Here is a 15,412-nt window from a genome sequence, read left to right as displayed (position 1 = left end):
TATGTAACTATCAAAAAATTATTCATGACAAATAAATCATTTTTACATTCTCATCAGAGAACGTATTAGATTTGTATAATTTTGACCCCCCTAGTTTTTGTCAAAAGGTTCACGTTTTGAGACCCCCAGAATCCAAAAAATAGGTTTTAATGAATGTGTCTGCCTGTCGGTCTGTCTGTATCTATTTATGGCAGTCTGTCTGTCAGTACAATAACTATTGAAAAAACTAATTTATTAGATTGGCCAGAGAAGAAAAGTTTGATTTCTAAATGCCCTAGACGATGGGCATTTTTTTATAACGGGACAATGAAACTTCTTCTGTTTTAATACTGATGCAAGTTACGCATTATTATAATAATATACATTTATGGGAATGATATAAAATTTCAGGGATAAACTCGAGTGCGAAGCACGAGATACGTGATGAGAATGTGTTCGTTAAAGCCGAAGGAGCTTTAACAAAAGAGAATTAACAATCACCAAATTACTGTTGTCGATGCTTTCACCTTTAGTTTTAAAAGTCTATGCACCAAGATCGAGCGCGACGTAAATACATTATCGAGCAAATTTTCAAACAAATTTGTTCAATATAACCAAAGACGTGAACTTTTATTTAAAAATATGTACCTTCAATCATAAAAAAAATTTAACCAAAAAGGTAACATTGCTGCCAAAAAAAGTACAAAATTTCAACAAAACAGACGAATATTCAACTAAAAAAGATAAAAAGTCTGTAAAGAAAATTCGATAAAAACTTATACAGTTAAATTTTGGAGTTAAAAAATTAATTTTCAATAAGAAAACTAATTTTCAAACAAATAAATAAAATTTTAACCTAAAAGATCAATTTTTTACAAAAAATTTTGTTTAACAAAAGCCAAGAATTTTAAATCTAATTTTTAAATTTTTAATGAAATTTCAACCTAGTTTTGAATTTTCAACTCAAAACGATCAATTCTCGATCAAAATTGGAACAGTTTAATTATTAGGTGAAAAAATAAGATTGTTAACCAAATAAAATACATTTTTAACGCAATAGTTAAATTTTCATCTAACAGATGTATTTTCTGCCAAAGAAGAATAACTTTTACAAAGTACATGAATTTTCAAATAAATAAGGTAAATTTACAACAAAAAGAGAATAATTTAATTTTTAGTTATAGAAATAAGTTTTAAAGAAAATAAAATAATTTTTCGACGAAATAGTTAGATTTTCAACCAAATAAATACATTTTCTACCAGTTTTTTAAATGTTCAATGGAACTTTTAATTTAACAGTCGAATATTACTGAATAGTGAAATGATTTATTATTTCATTTGGAAATTCATTAATTTGGTTGAAAATTGAACTGTTTTATTCAAAATTCGTTTCCTTTTTGGCGAAAATTAATTATGTAAATTGCAAATAAAACTATTTCATTTTCTTTTTGAAAAATGATTTTCTTTAGGTAAGTCTTTAAATATTTTATTAAGAATTTAATTATTATTTTATTGACAATTCATATTTTTTGGTTGAAAATTCAGCTGCTTGGTTGAAAGTCATACTAATTTGTTAGAAATTTGCTTTTTTACTGAAAATTGACACTATCGATTCTTTGTTAAAAACTGATATTTTCAGTTGAATATGCACTTTTTTTCAAAAATTAATGTACCCATTTTGTTCAAAATGCAACTTGGTTGATAGAAAATAAATTTTTTTACTGTTGAAAATTCATATTTTTGGTAAATTCAACTGTTTTTTATTATAAACTAAAATATTTTTAGTTGAAATATTAACTGTTTTTGATTTTAAATTAAAATCTTATTCAGCTAAAATATCAATTGTTATATTTTTCGTTAAGAATTATTCTTTTTTTTTTTATTAAAAATTTGAATAACTGTTAAAATACTTTGTTACCAATTTACTTTTTGATGTTGTAGATTCGTGATTTTACATGAAAATTCATCTCTTTGGATGAAAATTTAATTTAAAAAAATTAATTTATTTTTCATGGCTAAAAATTAATTTTTTTGATTAATAATGTAATAATTCCTTTTTTGACTGAGAATAGATTTTTGTATTTGAAAATTGAACTATTCGGTTGAAAATTCATCTTTTTGGTAGAAAATAATGTTGTTGGCAGAAAATTCATTTTTCTAGAAATTAAAGAACTTTCTGAAAAGTTGAGCTATTTTGTTCAAAATGCATTCTTTTTATCTAATGATTCATAATTTTATTTTGAAAACTCGTCTGTATTGTTGAACATGTAACTATTTTGTGTAAAATTAATTTTTCTTGAACATAAATTTTTAAAATTTTAAATTCAGTATTTTTTGGTTAGTAATTAATGTTTTTGGTAAAAACCTAATCTTATTGGTTGAAAAATTACTTTTATGACTTAAAATACAATTATTTGGTTAGAAATGCAACTCTTTTGTTAAAGATTCCTCTTTTTGTGGGAAAATTAATATCTTTTAGTAAAATTCAATTTTGCGTAAAAAATCCAATTGTCTTGTTGAAAATGAATTTGTTTTATTTAAAGAATCAACTATTTTATTGAAAATTTATCTTTTGGGTTGAATTAATCTAGGTATTTTTTATTCAAAATGAAAATCTTTTCTTGGTTGAAATATTAACTGTTACAGGATTGCTTCAGAATACAGCTTTTTTGGTTGAAAATGTATTTGGAAGAAAATGCAATCGTTTTTAGAAATGAAGTTTTCTTTGTCGATAATTCACTTTTTTAAATGAAAATTGTTGAAGATTCGTCTTTTATGGTCTGGAAAATTCAACTATTTGGTTAAAAATTTTAGTATTCGCTTAAACATTCAAAACTTCTATAGAAAATTAGTTCCGTTGAATTAAAATTAAATTTTTTTCCATGAAAATTTAACTACTGTATTTTGGGTTAAAATGCACTTTTTTAGTTTAAAAATTCAACTAATTGGTTCTAAATTTATGCAATTTGTTTGAAAGATGTCTTTTTTGGTACAAAATTCATATTGGTGTCTGATAAAAATTTAAGTATTTGGTTGAAAAGGTATGTATTTTGTATAAAATTCATTCTTTTTGGTAGAAAATCAACCTTCTTGGTTGAAAATTCAACTGCATTCAGAAATACTGTTCCCTGTATTGAAAAATTATTTTTTTCTAATGAAAATTTAACTTATCCATTTCTGTTCAAAAGTTCATCTTTTATAGTTACTATTTGGTACTATTTGTCGGTAAATTTATTTGATTGCTTGAAGATTCGTTTTTTATGATAGAAAATAATTTTTTTCAAATTCAATTATTTGTATAAAAATTCAACATTTTGCATGCAATTTTTTTCTTGATGGTCCGAAAAACCTTTCTTGCTAGGAAATGTAATGCTTGTTGAAAATTCTTCTATCTGATATGAAAATTTATCTGTTTTTTAGAAAATAAATTTTTGCTGATTAAAAATGAAAGTGTTTTGTTCAATATGAATCTCGGATGGTTGAAGATTCAACTGTATGCCAAAAATTCGTCTTTTATGTTTAAATTAAGCTATTTTTTATTTTAAATAAAAATGTTTTCTATAGTTTGAAATATTAACTATCACATTTCTGGTTGAGCGTACATATTTTTGTTTGGTAACTCAACTATCTGATAGAAAACATAAATCTTTTGAAAAAATTCGTTTTTTGTATAAGGAATCTATTCTTTTCAATAAAAAATCAACCATTCCGTTTTTGGTTGAAACTTTATCTCTTCAAGATTAAAAATTCAACTATTTGGTTGAAAATTTCTGTGATTTGTTGTAAACACTTCTTTTTTAGGGAGAAAATTAATATTTTTTGTTGGAAATTAAACTATTCGATTAAATATCCAACTACATATTTTGTAGAAAATTATTTTTTATATTTGAAATTAATTTTTTTTTAATGATGAAATTCTTCTTTTGAAATTCTTCTTTTCAAGTATAAAAATCCAACGATTTGGTTGAAAATATATGTAATTTGTTAAAGATTTGTCTATCAAGGTAGAAAATTAATCTTTTTGGTTGAAAATTCAACTATTCTGTGGGATTTACAATCTTTTGTGGTTTAATTCATCAGGTTTTTATTCAAAATAAAAAATTTTTTCTTGTTAAAAATATAAACTATTACACTGTTTATTGGAAATTCATCTTCTTGGTTAAAAAATAAACTGTGTGGTTTAAAGTTTAACTACTTTTTTAATTTACAAGAAACAGTAAGATTTTACCCCTTCCCACCCTGATTATCCTCCGTTATTTTTGGATGATCCATAAATTAATTTAGGAAACAAATTTATTCGGCAAAAGTGACTACAGATAAGACGCTAAAAGGGTGGAGGTGGTGATAAAAATTTGAAAAAAAATTTTTATGTAATTCATACATGGCTTATTACAGTAATAGGACTTTTTTAGACCCCCAGTGGCACTAATTGTCCTACTTGATAAAGATTTTTTTTTCACAATTTTTTTTGTTCGTCTCGCCTTTTTTGTCGAGGGATGAGGATAAGAGCATCGTTGGGGATATTTTTCGAGGCAGGCGTCTCTTTGAAAACGCCATGCTTCAGTCTTCTCTGCAACCACTCGGCTCTCGGGTCTCGGGGTGGATGGAAATGTCGATAAAACGCGTTGGCCAATGAGAGGGCGCGAAATGACGTCAGGGGCGCGTTACTGGCCAATAGTGGTGCACCAGTGACGTCATCGACGTAGTGGCCACCCTCGTCGATCCTCTGTGTCGACAAAAGCCGCAGGCTTCTTTCTCTCCTTTCGATGTACTGAAACTGAGGGTTTCAAACAAGAGGGTGGGTTTATGGTTCAGCCAATATGGGTTTACTAATCCCACGAAACAATGGAAATTGACCAAAGCAAAATGGCGATACGCTATCAGCCTATCTCCCTGTCTCCCGCCGATATATATCGCCAAAAATTATTTATTCGACTATTTAGACAATATTTCTGGTTTAGTTTAATTTATTTTTTGATAGTTTATTTCATTATTTTGTAAAATTTTTAATATATAGTTTCTAAATTATAAGTTTGTACAGGCTGAAGCCTATATGAGGATACAATAATGCTTTGGTCAGTATTCTCAGAAGAAAAAATGTAAATTAGGGTGGTAAAAAAAATATTTGATTTTTTGATTAAAGTTTAAGTTCCTATGTAGCTTCCTTCATATAAGTTGTTTGTGAAATTAAAAAATAGTGAAAAATAGCAAAATTTCATATTTTCATAAATATGAAAAATTCTTAGGAAAAAAATTTCTTTAGTTAATCCCACAAAAATGAGCACATTCATGAAAAAATAGTCCAAATGTACGTTTGTTCATGAAAATTGTTTATATCATTAACTATTTTTTGCGATTTGAAAAAATATGACAGCAATAGGCCTTTGAAAAGACATTTCTAGTTTATTCCACACTAAAATTAAACCGCTTCGTGAAAACATGGTCAAAATGTGTATTTGTTTACGAAAATTATTGCCATCATTGCTTAACAGCAGTTACTATAATATGCATGTCCGTTTTTAATTAAGTTTAATGTATTAAAATAAATGGTATCACTGGAAGTTTAGAGAAAAATGTTTAAGCTTTGTTATGAAAAAACAAACTTTCCTTTGTTCCTAATCAAATAGCAAGCTCATATTTTAATTTATTATGACAAAATTTCATTGTATTCATTTATGAAAGGTTCAATATTATTTCTCAGTGCAAAAAAGTATCAATTAGGGTAGTAAAGAAAACAAATCTTTGATTTTTGGTTGAAAATTTAATTTTTTGTTCTAAAACTCGTTTTTTCGTTGAATATTCAACTATTTGTGTCAAAATTGATATACTTTGTTGAAAATTTGTCTTCTTCGTAAACAATAAATCTTCTGGGTAGAAAATTAAACTATTTTATTAGACGTTCGCCTTTTGGTAAATTGAATTCAATTATTTTTGATTTCAAATTAGAATCTTTTCTAGTTGAAATATTAATACTTAAATTTTGTTAAAAACTCAACTATTTGATTCACAGTTGAACTACTTTGTTCAAAATTCATTTCATTGGTTGCAGATTCATGATTTTAGTTGTAAAATTTTTTTGTGTGGCAAATTAAACTATATTGTTCGAAATTCTCTTCTATTGGTTAGGAAATTTTGCTTGGTTAAAAAATAATTTTTAAACTTTGATTTTAGGTGTTACATTTTTGGTTGATAATTATTTAATTTTTTTTATAAAAAAGGCATCCTTTTCGGATGTTAGTTCAACTGTCCTGATGAAAGTTGTTCTTATCCTGCTGAAAATTAAAATATTTTGTCAATAATCTATTTTTCTTTTGAAAATACATATTTTCAGGTCGAAAATTCAGTTTTTTTCACATAACCCGTATTTTTTTCTTGAAAAATGAACATCTTGGATAATATATATATATTTCATTGACGTGGAAAAAATTTCTTGGGTAAAAACTGCATTGTTTTGTTAAAAACACGTCTTTTTGTTTAAATTTCAAGTATTTCGATGAAAATTAATTTTTGGTTCAGAAAATTGATCTATTTGGTTCAAAATTAACATTACGTTAAAATGTATACTTTCGGTTCGAAAATTTAGTTGTTTTTGAAAAAATTCGTGTTTTTTGTTTAATTAAAAATGTTTGATAATATTTATTTTCTTTATTGACTGCAAAATGCTTTCTCGTTAAAAACGCAATTATTTTGTTGAAAATTCATCACTTTATTGAGATTTAAACTATTCGGTTCCAAATGTAATTATTTAATTAAACAATAATCGGTTTCAGTTCAGGATTTGATTATTTTGTTGAAAGTTCGCCTGTTTGTTTGTATTCAATTATTTTTGTTTTAATAAAAAAAGATTTTCTGATTGTAATATCAAATTTTGCATTTTGAATTGAGAATCTAAAGAGTAGTAAATACTTCTTAGAGGTAATGTCAGATAATTGTTTAATTAATTAATTCGAAGCTGAACGATTTGAGTTGATAAATTTATTAAAATCCAAATTCGCTAATAGTGACGAACTCAATTCTTAAGTACCCTTTATGAATTTTATAAAAGTGAAATAAAAGTTTTAAGTATGCATTAATTTGAAAAATCAATATTATAAAATTTTTAACTTTTATATTCTTCGTACAATTTTTTTACATCAATTCTATAATGAAGCGTTAATGAGTTTTTTTTAATTTAACGATTTATTGAATTTTTAAAGAATTTTAAAAGTTAGAAGAAGCAGATAGCTAACACTTTTGAAAAATAACACTAAGACTCTTTTGAACATTAAAAATAAAATAAAAAACATTGAAATTAACACTAGAAAGATAACAATAATGCCAACACTGATTTTCTAACACTTTTTTGAGATATCAAAGCTAATTAAAAAATTTTGTAAACTAAAGTAAAAAAGATTAATTCTCAAGGAAAAATGTGATAAATGAAATATGAACCCATGAATATTTTTATTTAAAAACACAAACAGGTGATTTTAACGAAACGATGGGTATATCAAATCTTCAACCAAAAAACATTACTTTTCAGTCTTAGAGTAGCATTAAGAAAATTGTTTTCACTAAATAACCGAAAGTAAGGGACTAAAAATTAACCTAATGCAACATTTGGTTTTGTAGAATAACCTAGTATTTAATTCCCAAAACCTTCTGCTAAAGTAGGAATAAATTACAAATAAAAATATCGAGATTTGTCCCGTTTCAGTAAAATTTTGTTTGGGACGTGAATTTGAAATTGTATCAATTTAGAGAAAAATTATGTCAGACATCTCTATGTATATTGTTCCGAAAATAATTTTCCGCGGCAGAACCATTTTTGAAAATTTTTGGGACAAAAGTTTGTAATTGTACAATTTTTTAGAAAACTGAATTAAAATTTTTCTAGTACTTTATTTCGAAAAATAACATAACAAAATAAGCAGGACTTTTTTAAAAAATTTAATTATTATTTTTATCAGAATTTATTTGCGAATTTTTCCACAGCCTCTTAAATAAACTTTGACATTTATTTCACAACAAATAATCGAAAATATTTAGAATTTTCATCCAGAATAAAGAAATCAAATCATGAAATATAAAATTGTGAGTTGCCCGGTTTCCCCAAGGTGTCTCGGTTAGCCCTTTTTTACGGTACTTAATCTTAATTATAAGGGGTTGTTTCTTATTATGCCAAAATGAACCTTTAATTATTCTGACTTGTTTCTCATTTTTTCTTTTTTTTTTTGAAGGTCTGGTTCCAGAACAGGAGAGCGAAATACCGAAAGCAGGAAAAGCAACTACAGAAAGCTCTCGCACCAATTCCAGCCTGTCAGGGAGCTATGATGAGGAATATTTACCCTGGTGCTGGCAGAGGTTATCAACCCTACCCCCACCCACACAACAGTATAAACGGAATCAATCGTTACCCTCAGGTTAGCATAGTTTTTACTAGATAAACATTTTTTTCAGATTTAATAATCCTTGGCTCCTCTGAAGCTTCAAAATTTAATTTAAATTATGTTGCTATATTTATTGCTTAGTATATAATAGTTTCTGATATATGAAAGGGGGTAAATGTATAAACACTGCTCTAAAGTTTTTAAGTGTTTCCACCTAAAAAGTTTCTAAATCACTTGCAAATCCAAAACTGTATAAAATCTTTTCCAAAAAAAGTATTAATACACTACCGTCAGAAATTATTTGCATATCTAGAGCGAATTGTACTGAAAATCACTGCTGATTTTGAAACGTAATTAATTGTTAAAAAAAGGAGCGAAATTCATTTTGTGAAGTCTTATGTTTTCTGCAAGCCAATACAAATTTTTGAAAAATTCATGGGTTCACGAAATATGACTAAGAATGTCGAACATAGGCTAATCTCGATTCAGACGCGTTTGGATATTTTTGTCTTATCTTGGGAACCCGTGCCAAGCTTGGACATTTTTAGTTATAACTCGGGAAACTTTGAAGATTTTTCAAGTTTTATTGTCTTGGATTAAAGCTAAGACTTCAAAAATTGTGTGGTGTAAATTTAAGGGTTTTGCTACTACTTTCTGAGGGCATGCTATGTGTTAAAGTAAAGGTACAAATTGAAATCTTTGATATTTTTGAAAACTTTTCACATGGTATATTCTTTCTGAAAGTTCAAAAAATATATCTATTAGGAGTTGTTTGATGCGTAATTTTATAAGCTTTCCAACGTTTCTTTGAAAAAGTTTCTCGCTCCTTTTTTGAACGAGAAATCACATTTCAAAGTCAGAACGTATTTTTAGTACTACTTGCGAGAGTAGAAAGGGGGTGAGAAAGGGATGAATAGAGTAATACTCCTTTGAAGCTTCTAAATTTTTCTATCTCCAAATGAAAAAAGCTTCTATGTAACTTTCAAATTCAAAACTTTATAAAAGCGTTTTCAAATAAGGATTTTTGAAAATTGTGAAAATTACAAGAATTAGGTTATGTTGAATGTTGTCTTTACCATTTTTTTTCAAGTATTGGTAGCCTTAAAAAATTTCAAAATTCGAAACAATTTTGAGAAACAATTTTTTTGTTAAATATCAGCGGTACTTGCGAAAAAATAGGGAAAAAGCTTGAAATTGTTTTATTTTAGCCTTGATTAGACGTTGTTCAGGGGCAAAAAAAACGTGACGCTTCAATTTTTTCAAAAGTTTGACCGTTTGCAACAAGGAAACGGTTCATTTGATCGAAATTTAACATCGCATGGTTTTTTGGGGGTTATTGAACTGTAAAAGGCTCACTAAATATTAGTCGATCAAAGACAAAAGATTTCTTTTTTATTTAAAGCTCGATATTTCAGTAAAAAATGGCCGTATTGAGGTTTTAAAAAAGCAAATTGAAGCTGAATAAGCAAGCTATACGGTCCATACCATAGCTAAGTTGGAAAAATTTTTGAAGCTCGTGGATTGAAGAAAAGCAAAAAAATTTGAAAAATGTTTTTCTCACACTACTTGCTAAAATTGCGCAAAACATTTAGCTTCGAAATGTTGTTTGCCAAAAGTTCTCAAAACTAGAAACTTAAAGCTTCAAAATGCTTTTTTTTTAAGACCTTGATACGACCATTCTTCACTGAGATACAGCATTCTGAAAAATCACTAAAAATACGAAAAATTTTTGGACCCTTTAATTTTTTCCATTAGTGTATTTTGTCTTTAAATCTTATACATTTTTATACAAGTTAAAAAAACAGTTGTAAAATTGTGGCATTTTCTTGTAAAAACGTGTTCCACCAGGAAAAATATTGAATTTCTTCCGGGATTTATACCATTTGACATATGTGAACTTATCTTAAAATTTATATCAGTTACCGGAGGGTTGAGACCTGTTTACAAGGATCCTCGACCGGATACAGAATTCCGGAATACGTCGATCAAGCAAATGAATTCGATGCGTTTCTCGTTAATGATTTGAACCGAGGTATCAAATTGGAGTGCACCTGAGCGTATGTAGGTAGATTCCTACATTTGATACATATGGGTTTCGTATAGCCTGTGCCCGGCACGGGTAAATTGCATTTGGACTAATTAGTTGGGTCGGATAGATTACCGAATGCTTATTGCTGCAATTGGACCAATAATTTCTATCCTGATGATGAAACCGTCAGAAAAATCTCGCAGCTGCTTTCTCTAATTCCATTTATAGCTCTCATGTTAAAAAGATGTAATACGATTTTCCTTTGATAATTTGACAATCAGTCAAATTTCTAGCTTTTAATCACATTTTTATAACAATCCAAAAATCATTTACCACGCCCCAAGACGGTGCAATTACCCAAATAAATCACTGAGTGGGTAAACAACTCCTGAAAATGCGGTCCGGCTGAGGTGGATTACGCTGGATTAAACTGGATTACTTAAGATTACTCCTAAGATTACTTAAGATTTCTCCCAAAACTTACACTCACGCGAATTTTTAATCAAAAAGGATTACTTTTTGCCAACATTGCTAAAACTGCAACATAACAGATGAAGTTTATCCAAAGGGTTGTATTTTCAACCAAGAGGATTAATTGTCAACCAGGAAAAGATGAATTTTCATTAAAGTAGTTAAATTTTTAACTAAAAAATATAATTTTTAACTAAAAATATAAATTTTTACTAAAAATATAATTTTTAACTAAAAAATATAATTTTTCAACGAAATAGCTCATTTTCAACTTAAGAAATTAATTTTTAACTAAGATGGTTAATCTTTAACGAAAATGATGAATCTTCAACTGGGATAGATACATTTTCAGATAAACCATTAATTTTCAACACAAAAAATATTAATATTCAACCAAGCACTTAAATTTTATTTCGTAGTAGTCGCATTTTTTACCCGAAAAGACGAATCTTTAACAAGTCACTTGAATTTTCCACAAACAAAAAACTACCGAGAAGAATATTTTTTTTTGAAAAAGACTAATATTCAACAAAATACATGAATTTTCAAACAGAAAGTTGGATTTTTTAACTGAAAAATATCATTTTTTAATCAAAAACATATAATTTTGTAATTAGAAATGGAATAACGATATATTTAATTTTTGTTTAAATAAGTTTTCAATAACAAAATCAAAGGAATTTTCATCGAAGTAGTTAAATATTCAACCAAGTAGATGAATTTTTTACTAAAATAATATATCGCTAACAAAACAATAAGATTGTATCAAAACAGTTAAACTTTGAACCAATAAGTTGAATTAACAAAATCTTATTTTCAACCAAAAAGAATAATTTTCTCCCGAAAAAATAAGTTTTTAACAAAATACATGAATATTCGTCTAAATAGTTGAATTTTTAAGTAAAAAAGATCAATTTTTAACCAAACTTGGAAAAGTTAATTTTTCAGTTGAAAAAAATTTTCATTTAAAAAAAATTTGTAACAAAAAAAAAATAATAATTTGTTGCAAAAAAAAAATGAATTGTCAACCAAAAAGATAAAATTTTAAACAAGAAGATTAATTTTATACCAAAAGACAAAATTTAACAAAATACTCCCATTTTCAACTAAAAATAATACATTTTTTAAATTAATATTTTATTTATTTTATTTTTATTTATTTCTTACATTAATACGCATTTTCAACCCTTTAATTACACTGTAAATTAGAAGAGATGAATTTTTAACTTAAATGATGAATCTTCAGCTAAAATGACGAATCTTTAACTAGAATAGTTCAATCTTCAATTTTTCAAAACCAACACAGGCGCACCAAAAAAAGTCAAAGTCCACGGAGGCAACCTTTGGGGTTCTATGGTTTTTGGGTCGCTGATTCCGAATCGTTTGTCGGGTTTTTCAGATCAGATCGCTTTCAAGGTCATTTGAAGGTCAAATGAAGAAAATATTGCTGAAAAAATCTAAAAAAATTCAGACATAGGTTTTTAGCATGCTGAATCCGAATCCGGTGCCGGTTGACCTTCATTAGTTCAAGATCAAGGTCATTTGAAGGTCAAACCAACGAAATAACATCAAAGAAATTTGTAAAAAATTATGTATAAGTTTTAAGAGTCGTAGAATCTAAATCCTAGGTCATTTTGACCATATCTAGTATTTTCAAGGTCATTGAAATATGAAAATAACAACCCATATATCGAGTTTGATAGACCTTTATTAATTCACGTACAAGCTCATAATAAGATCAAAAAATTACTAGTCCCTCATAAACAATTACGATAGACATATTTTTTTGTATCAACTTGTGTTCATGTTTTCCGCTCATACCGTACTCTCTTACTATCAAATGATCGACGTGATGGTTGTTTTCGCTTTTTGCCTGTAGTTTTACACTCTTTTGTCAGTGACCAGCCGTAATCAGTCATCATAGCGACATCCCATCTGCCTTGGTAGCGCTTTTCCATTTCTTTTATGTCTTGATGGACGCGCTCTCCCTGCTCTTCACTGTAATCGCCACAATTCTCTGGGAATCGATTCAGGTGATTATGCAGGCAGTGCAATTTGTATGACATCAGGCAACTTCCTTAAAACTGAGCCATGCATCCCTTTGAATTTTTGTCATTGTCGTTGGAAATTTATCATCTTGTAAAAGTCTCCTTATTTCCGGACCATCAAAAATCCCTTCTTTCAACTTGGCATCAGATTTATATTGAAACTTCTTTTCCAAGTATTTAAAACATCGACTATTTGCATCTAAGGCTTTCACGAATTGCTTCATGGCTCCTAATTTAATATGTAATGGAGGAATCAATACTTTTTTTTGGATCAACCAGGGCCGATTCCTTTTCCTATTCCAAGTGATTTCCTTTCAGCCCACTTATGATTCGTGTAATGTTTTTCGCGATCTCTACTATCCCAAAGGCACAAGAAACACGGATTCTTTGTAAATCCAATCTGCTGTCCTAGCAACATACCTGAAACTTTCAAATCACCACATATAAGCCAATTATATGTTTTGTATTCAATGGCCTCTAGAAGTTTTTTAAGACTAGTGAAGGATTCTTTCATTGTCGTAGAGTGTGCGACAGGTACTGCGGCATATTGATTTGTGTTTTGAAGTATTACAGCTTTTAAACTTATTTTTGATGAGTCAAGAAACAGTCTCCAATCATCATCTTCATAAGTATTTGGCTTAAGTTCTTCCATCAGTCCTTTAACATTTGAACAGTACACTAATTTTTCTTCATCAAAGACTTTTTCTTTGAAATACTGCTTAAAACTCTCATTTCTTTTTCTATAAAACGTTACTTTCGTACCTTTTTCTAATAAATTTTTACTTTTTAAAACTGAAGCTAAATATTCCGCAGCATCTTTAGGTAGTCCCAAATCTCTTACGAGATCATTAAGTTCGGGCTGTGTAAATTTTTCAGCAATTCTATTGCTTACTCCACCTGGTTTATAAACTTCATCAGAGCTTTCACTGCCTACCCACGGATATCGGTTTTACAGAAATAGCAATCATCTTCGTTGGATGGCTCATTCCATTCTGTGGGTTTAATAAAGATCAATTTAGAATCGTCTTTAGTTTTTTTCCAAATAGAAAGCATTTTGCGGCAGTTATTGCAAATACTATCAGGAGTCCAATCTCCCGAAACTATATCTGAACTAAAACATTCTTTGTATATAATCCGAAAATCTTCGTTGAACGATCGTCGATCGTTTTTGTTCGGAATAAATGTTCCACAAATGAAGCAAAATGCGTTAACATCTTTCGGGCACACGTGTTTAGAAGATGAGGTTGAAGGTTTGTTGAAATTTTCCATATTTCTATATATCAATCCGCTCGACAAGGATCCTGGTTTGATAGCAGGTGAGTCCGCCGTCCTGGAGGTGATAACCCTTTTACTTTTCCAGGGCTAAGTAAAAGGGCTTTTCGTCTTTGACGAAGACAATGTCAACTCTTCGACGAACACACTACGGTATCATCCTCACACCCTGTCGACCACACATGCACATATGCAAACATTCACTCATAACCTCAAATATATGTGGACATTTATAAAAAATATATTTTTTACCATATTAGGGCAAAAGGAACCCACTTCTTTTTTAAAGATATACCATTCTTATGGGTATAAAGCTTTCTCTTTCAAGAAATCTACAGCAGCTAATATTGATAAGAAAGTACACTGCCTTAGTTTCGAGAAATTCACAGCAGCTAATGTTGATAAAGATAAATTAATATTTCCAGTTTCTATATAGACGAAAAACTAAAGATGATTCTAAATTAATTTTTTAAACCTGTTTTTAACAGTACCTCATTGATTTGACCTTCAAATGACCTTGATCTTTAACTCGTCAAGGTCAACCGACACGGGATTCGGATTCAGCATGCTCAAAGACCTACATTTGAATTTTTTTAGCCTTTTCCTGAATTTGACCTTCAAATGACCTCAGATGACCTTCAGATAACCAGAAATGATTAAATCAACCTTGAATTTGTATTCAGCGACCCTCAAAACCTATATATAAATTTTTACAAATTTTTTTGAGGTTATTTTGATTCTTTGACCTTCAAATGACCTTGATTTTCAACTAATGAAGGTCAACCGACACTGGATTCGGATTCAGCGTGCTAAAAAACCTATGTCTGAATTTTTAAGATTTTTTCAGCAACATTTTCTTCATTTGACCTTCAAATGAGCTTGGAAGCGATCTGATCTGAAAAAACCGACAAAAGATTCGGAATCAGCGACCCAAAAAACCTAGAACCCCAAAGGTCGTCTCCGTGGACTTTGACTGTTTTTTTTTGTATGTGCCTGTGCAATTCTTCTATTCCCCCTTTTTTTCAAGAACCTTTTCCTTTTTCCTCTTTTTTCGGCGAAATATGCGAGCATAATTTATAGAACCCAAATAAGAAAATCCAACTATTTTTGATTAAGATTTAATTTTTTGTTGTTGAAAATTTTACTATTACCAGGTGTATACATATGAAACCGGTATTGCCATTTAGCGGCCAGTAGGCACACTTGTAGGCACTGTCGGAACTTACCATTTGTGCTAATTGGCG

At 28.7% G+C, this 15,412-nt stretch overlaps 1 protein-coding gene across 1 annotated transcript in view; it reads left to right on the top strand.

The window, feature by feature from the left end:
- The window catches only part of LOC117168002 (homeobox protein prophet of Pit-1-like), a 155,804-nt gene that overhangs the window by 71,547 nt on the left and 68,845 nt on the right, over positions 1 to 15,412 (top strand). The window contains exon 4 of the mRNA XM_033353312.1: positions 8,199 to 8,381. Coding sequence (XP_033209203.1) covers positions 8,199 to 8,381 — 183 coding nt within the window. The remainder of the gene's footprint in view (positions 1 to 8,198; positions 8,382 to 15,412) is intronic.

The sequence above is a fragment of the Belonocnema kinseyi genome, chromosome 2 (assembly GCF_010883055.1).
Source record: "Belonocnema kinseyi isolate 2016_QV_RU_SX_M_011 chromosome 2, B_treatae_v1, whole genome shotgun sequence".
Classification (NCBI taxonomy): domain Eukaryota; kingdom Metazoa; phylum Arthropoda; class Insecta; order Hymenoptera; family Cynipidae; genus Belonocnema; species Belonocnema kinseyi.
This window is presented reverse-complemented; position numbering and strand designations above follow the sequence as displayed.